The 6,587-nt window shown below is 42.3% G+C and overlaps 1 protein-coding gene across 1 annotated transcript in view; it reads right to left on the bottom strand.

Moving 5' to 3' along the window:
• Positions 1 to 180: 180 nt before the first annotated feature.
• LOC104536779 (dedicator of cytokinesis protein 5-like) overlaps positions 181 to 6,587 on the bottom strand; it is a gene marked incomplete at its 3' end in the record, with an annotated part of 30,022 nt that continues 23,615 nt past the window's right edge. Inside the window, exons 6-14 of the mRNA XM_010179496.1 lie at positions 5,878 to 6,026; positions 4,901 to 5,036; positions 4,613 to 4,770; positions 4,320 to 4,401; positions 3,298 to 3,427; positions 2,799 to 2,871; positions 1,503 to 1,645; positions 742 to 867; positions 181 to 305 (exon numbers count right to left, since the gene is read on the bottom strand). Coding sequence (XP_010177798.1) covers positions 181 to 305; positions 742 to 867; positions 1,503 to 1,645; positions 2,799 to 2,871; positions 3,298 to 3,427; positions 4,320 to 4,401; positions 4,613 to 4,770; positions 4,901 to 5,036; positions 5,878 to 6,026 — 1,122 coding nt within the window. The remainder of the gene's footprint in view (positions 306 to 741; positions 868 to 1,502; positions 1,646 to 2,798; positions 2,872 to 3,297; positions 3,428 to 4,319; positions 4,402 to 4,612; positions 4,771 to 4,900; positions 5,037 to 5,877; positions 6,027 to 6,587) is intronic.

Raw genomic sequence — 6,587 nt, 5'->3', positions numbered from 1 at the left:
TTTAAAGATTTTCTTACGTATCTCATTAATGCAAAATCAGTGAGTACTTAAATTTGGTCACTGAGATCACCTATAATAACTCTTGCTCATTATCACACAGCTGATAAATAAGATCCTATGCATCAGAGCTATTATCTATCAAACACAGCAGCCTTGGGACTCCTGCAAAGGCCACCATACCTCTTGGAGATTTCCATCTTCATCATGTACAGACATGGTGACTTCTACGTTCTTGGGAGTCTTCTTCTTCCCTTTGTCAAACTCGCCTTGTACAAGGGTGACATAGATATCATTTCGAACATCACCTAAAATCCATAGTGCTTAATCAGTTGTTTTTCTCATACAGACAATTGTACAGGTTAGTGTTTAATATCCATGGGTACCACATTATCCTTCTCTTCATCTCAAATGATACAAGGTCTTTTAAAATGTACCATTCTCCTTTTTATAAATCTCTGCCTCCACTCTGAATGGATTAAACAGAGCAGGGTCAAACCCATATACAACAAAAATGTCTGACGGAACAGAAACTTTCTTCCAAAACATACACAAAATATCGCTTTTCAATGTAAGAAAGGAAGCTTACATTTTCACTTCTTTGACATAAAGATTGGCTGGAAAGTTCACGAAAACAAAACCAGATTTTCAGATAGCTTTAAAATCAACCTGCTCATAGCAGAAATTCCAGAATTTAGTCTGGCTCTTTCACTTCATGGAAACATGGAGCCATACGGGACCTACCAGGAAGGATTATCTCAGGGAATCCCATTTTGCGAGCCACAGCAGTTGATCTGTCCACAAGGTGGGAAAAGTCCTTTTGAACCTGCACTAGATCGCCAGGAAGGAGCTTCAGGGAAACCCAAAGACCTAGGAAAAGGAGAGAAATGTTTGTACCAAGTACAAAACCATGACATTTAAGCCTTTGCTTAATAAAAACCTGGTTTTTTCACGTGATCTCCTTGCAAAAATGCCTTAAATATCCCAAGCTAGTTCTCAGTTGGCCCAGTTCTGTGTCTTGCTAATGCTGAATAACAGCTTATTAGACAAGTAGATCTCTGAAGTAAAATACAAACCTTCTGAGATTAATCCGCTAGCGTATTTGAGTAAAATCCAGACATACAAGCAAAGGCAGAAGAATCCTGCATAACGCAGCTTAAACCAAAAGCCATTTAGAACACACAGTCAGCCACGCTCACTTAAAGACATTTTATGTCCATATAGACAGGTTTATCTTCAAATATTACTTCACTAGCAAACATGTTTTCAGCTAGAGAAGTTCACTTCACACAAGTAAGAACAGCTTCTGGTTTTCTCTTTCTTTTAGCTCCCGATGTGCTGGGATGACAACCATTACAAAGAGCCTACTTTTGGCTCAGGAAGGCAGCAAACTCCAGCAAGCCTTGATCTCTGGACTTTCACAAGCCATTTATTTTCCTCTGCAAGCAAGGGGAACCCTTCCCCACACCAGCTTTTCCCATGAGCTTCTTGCCTGACCGCTGTACCTTGCCCTTTATGATTCACTTCCTTCGCAGCGATGACTTTGTTGAAGACAGAAGTGAGGGGCTCATTTTCTCCGATCACGTGGGAAGCAATCAGCGGGGACATGATGAGCTGTCTCTGCCTGATGTACGTTTCCATCGCAATCCTGGGAACAACAACAACAGAGATCGGGAAGCAGACAAACATCAAATGTGCTCCGTCTTCAGGTGAGCCTCAGAGCTGTCCCCAGGAGATACTACAGATTAACTAGTGATAAGTTAACAGAACCACTGGCTGCTGTGAGATTACACAAGGGATGAACCTATTCCTGCTCACAAACTCATCTGTTGAGCTTTGGAGCTTGAACCCGACTTCACTCCTGTCCCCACACCATCAATAATGAACCAAAGCGTACATCGAAATGATGTCCACACACAGGCTCCCCATTCTCGTAGAGATGTCCAGATTTGGATCTAAACCCAGTCACGTTACAAGAGAATTAAAATGGATAAGGAAAAAAAAAAGGTAGCAGGCTAACATTATTCTGCAAAGGTAAAGACATCCTTCTCTCCACCATTTCAGGCCCTGAAAGGGTTGAAGGGGGAAAACAAAACCCCACACAATCTCCCCTGAAAATATCTTGTAACAACATATGGCTACACCAAACGGATTGTTGTATTTAGGACTGTAACAACACAGCTGAGCCTACCCAAACAAGCTTCATTTTAGTTATTGTAATGTGCCGAAAGTGAGCAACCAGAGAGCAGGCAGAACACACAAGCCTAACCAGCAATACAGAAGTGCAAACCCCATTGGGGCTTGGATTTCTTTCCCAGAAGGAGGAATAAATCCCTTTCCTGCCATCCTCTAACTCACCCTTACAAGACAAGAGGCAGACAATACTCAGGGCACCACAACAGTGACAAGGAGGAGTTGTGTTCTCCATGCTCAGGTGTTTCTGAACATCTCCCCTCTCAACCCCATAACAGTTTTGAAGGTCACATCCCCCAAGACCCCACAACATTATTTTGCACTGTGCTTGTCTTTCTTACCTAAGATGCTACGAGCACCTAGCAATTTCAGCTGCATTGCCGAAAAGCAACGTAGCCTGTCATACAGACATGTAAATCAAGGGGAACAAAGGCTTCAGAGGACTGACAAAAACTCTTTTCCTTCAAAAAGCTGACTACTGCCATAAGTTAATCTATTTGTAGAGACCTTGGTACACTGCCAGGCTCCCATCCAAATTTGTCCTTCTCCAAAGGACAACTGCTTTAAACAAGCCAGACATGGGATGAACTCTGAAGCCCAGTACTTACTGCTGAAATGGAATAAAGTGCTGCTTTTCCTCATCGTCCACCTTTCCGTGTATGATATCAGTTATGTCCATCACTGCAACAACACAAGTTCATCACATACTTTTGCCAAGTTGCTAAAGAATACAGAGAGCTCTCCCCTGTCAGAATGGAAACAACAGTGGCTTATTTTGGGCCAACGCCACTCACGACAGCTACAGAGAGCACCAATCATCCTAGTTTTTTTAAAAAGCACCTTTTTATGGATGCATAAATCAGCCTATGGCAGTGAATGTGAACATAAAAACCATTTTATGGCATTTCAAGGGAAAGAAATTACACTTGTATTTCAAAAGCTGATAATTTTGAAACTGTTTTGCACCACAAATTTCAAGCAAGGGATCACAGGAATGGAACAGGAATTGGAGGTCTCATTCACTAAGGCTCCTTTAAAAACTCCAGCTTTAGCCCATTAGTCACAAGGAGCAAATCCCTCTTTTCCTCCAGGGATTCATTTCCATACCTGCCACACCAAAAGGCCTCCGGAGTCCACAGGTGTGTTTCTTCCCATCTTTCAGCTCCATGTGTCCCACCCTCACGATCTGACACACCAAGCTGATCTTCGGTCTGATCAGGTCAGAGCTGCTTAAATCCTACAAATTTTTTAAAATAGAGTTGTATAAAATCTGCTTCATAAATGGAAGAGCAGAAGAAGGAGAGAGTGAGATTGTTTTGTTAGATTGTACACACGTATAAAAGGAGATCTATTACTTTTTAGAAGTAAAACTTGTTCCCTTTGAGCCCTAAGGGGGGGAAAAACCCTCAAAACTACAAAAACACTTGTGATTTCCACACAGCAATTTCTAAACATCCCATTACTCTTTGATAACACAACCCAGCAACAGTACTGAAATTAGAATAAATGGACCAGGCTGCCCAGAGAGGTTGTGGAGTCTCCTTCTCTGCAGACATTCAAAACCCGCCTGGACGCCTTCCTGTGTAATCTCATCTGGGTGTTCCTGCTCCGGCAGGGGGATTGGACTGGATGAGCTTTGGAGGTCCCTTCCAGTCCCTAACGGTCTGGGATTCTGTGATGTTAATTGCCAAAGTACTACACTGTGATGAGGAGGCAGTCAGTTTGTGCCACCTTTGCTACATGGCAGAAGTTACTCCATCCACGTGCAGTTCTTCCATTAACTCCTTGCTGCAAATAAACTCCAACACGGAAAAGAAGCAAAGAACTGAAATTCAAAGCAACAAAGTGAAAACCAAACTACTATGATCTTGAGCCTGAATCTTTGGTACATTTAGGCTTCAACAGAGAAATGCATAATACACCTTTACTACTGCTTTAGACTGACATTTTAAAAAGTGCTCTTCATCAGCATTCCTCTGAGGCTGCCTACAGCATCCTATGTGTCCAGGAAAACACCCCAAAATGCCACATGTGTCCCCTCTCTGCTGCACGGGGAGAGGGAAAGAACCCAAACCTCAGATGTCTGCCCCATGGGGAAGAATTTCCAGAATGCAAACACAGTAACTTACAGTAAAGACTGCCTGAAGGTTATTTAGTTTCTCAATTTCTTTAGGCATCCCATTACTGCCCCAACGAACCAGGTAATTTTCACTGCAAATAAAGGAAGAAGAAAAGAATTAAATAAATCAACAACCTGACAATTCCCATTACCTGGCAAAAACATTTCGATCTTTTAGGAATATCTGAAAAATTCTGCCAAAATCTTTTATCCCAAAGTGATTTTGAAGGGACTTATTTCAGTGAAGGCAGAAATTATATGAATAGGTACTTGCTATGCTTATGCACCTACAAAAAACCCTACCTGATGAATTTGGACAGGTCAGGATCATAGAGGCTCATCAACAGCTCTGCATCTTCTCCAATGTTGCAGACAAAATTCTTGAAGTTCACATACAGGCTATAGGTATGGGTTGTGTTGAATATTGGCTGCCCTCGGAGGTCCAAATTCTGCTGCAGGGACTGCAAAGAAGGAGAGTGCTCTCATTAAAAACAGACACAGATGAAATTAATTCTTCCAAAGTAGCACAATATCCTTAAGAGGAATGTAAAAGTTATTTGGAGAGGACAAAGCCAGCGACAAGGGATGTACCTTCTCTTCCTGGATTCTCTCATCAATCCTTTTGGATGCAGATTCGTGGGACTTGAAGAGAGAGATTGTGCTGGTTTCATCCGGGTCCAAGATGTTCCCATTGTCATCTCGCACCACCAGGTCCAAACCCAGGATCCTGAGCAGCGTGGACGTCACAGGGACAAAAGAAGCGACACAACATTTAAGAAGCAAAGGTGACTGGAAGAGCACAAACCACAGATCAAACCATGGACCCCATTAGGCAGCCAACGCGCACCAACTCCATTCCTTGTAATGATCACATTGCTGGTTTTCCTGTCTTGAAATACTGATCCCACATTTTCCCATTCAATGGAAAAATAATTGGTCAGGCAACTTAATTTAAGATCACATCTTCTTCACTCTTGCTTAAAGGTTTCTGGGTTTTTTTCCCAACAAGAGGTATGAATATCTCTACCAAGCTTATGGATTATGGCTGATTATTATTATTCACCATAAGGTTTCTTCTTAATTGACTTATTTGACCTGAATCAAGTCTAGCAGGCAGATACATGAGCTCTGGAGACAAACCCTGTTCTGTACAAACCAATGAAGGATGGAGTTTTGGTGCTGGCCTATAGAATTGTATTACTCCACTGCTGACAAAGCAGTTTATTTCATCAACGGCATCCAAATCCTGGCTCCAGCTAGCCAGGCACAAATTGCACTCCATGGGAAATGCCATCATGTGCCAGCACTTATGCAGAATTAAGACAGGTAACATCTCCTGCCAAGTCAAACGGACTGCTGGCATATGAAGAACCAACTGCTACGTGCCCACCTGCCAGGCCAGTCACTCTGTGACGGGGACTGAAAGCCGTAATTATCCCCTTCTGAGGAAAAAGGTAAAGCCCATAATACAGCGTCCCCCTCACCTGGTCATTTACACCATTTTGTATCAACAGCCATCTAGAGCCTTTACTGGGATTTGGGATTCTCCCCCGTGTTTTGGGGTTTACCTGTTGCCATAGTCAATCTTAGCAGTGACTTTCTTCTTGAGCTCGGCCAGCTCGTCTTTGGGAAGGGTCCCAGACAGTATCTGTGACCGCCATTCGATCAGGCTGTAAGTCAGCTGTTGGACATGGCGAAACTGCGTTGTCTTGTTATCCTACAGGAAAAGAGAGACAATTTTAAGCCTGAAAACGATGAGCTCAGTAACCTTTCTGAAATCCATTCAACTGAACTTACTATTTTACTAAAAACATCTGAGAAACTGGCACCTTATGACACTCTGAGATTAAGGCAAAGGAACAAACTCTTCAGTACTTTGCACTGCCAAGGTTTAAGTGTCTCAAGATACAGGATCTTCACCATTTCCTCAGGACATTATTTGAGAAAAACCTCACAGACAAATACAGTTCTCTGTATCAAGACTGTTAATGTTTAACTACGAACCCCAGCTGCTCCCACACAGCACAAAGAGACTCATTTCAATTATTTTCTCATTCTGGTGTCTGCAAAGAACATGAATGATATGAAACTACTCCTAATTTGCCCCCTGAGAACACAAATCTAAAAGGAATTATAAAGAGTCACCATCCTTCTGATCTGGGTGAATGTAAAGGGGCTTGACAGAGGCTGGATGAGTCTTTTAGTTCCTATTAGAGACATATTTGGCAAACAAAGAAAAAAAAGTGTGTTCTTAACTTGCATTTCAATACTTGCAAGG

This window comes from Mesitornis unicolor, unplaced genomic scaffold (assembly GCF_000695765.1).
Source record: "Mesitornis unicolor isolate BGI_N332 unplaced genomic scaffold, ASM69576v1 scaffold10902, whole genome shotgun sequence".
Lineage (NCBI taxonomy): Eukaryota > Metazoa > Chordata > Aves > Mesitornithiformes > Mesitornithidae > Mesitornis > Mesitornis unicolor.
Note: the sequence above shows the minus strand (reverse complement) of the source record. Positions and strands in the feature narration are given on the sequence as shown.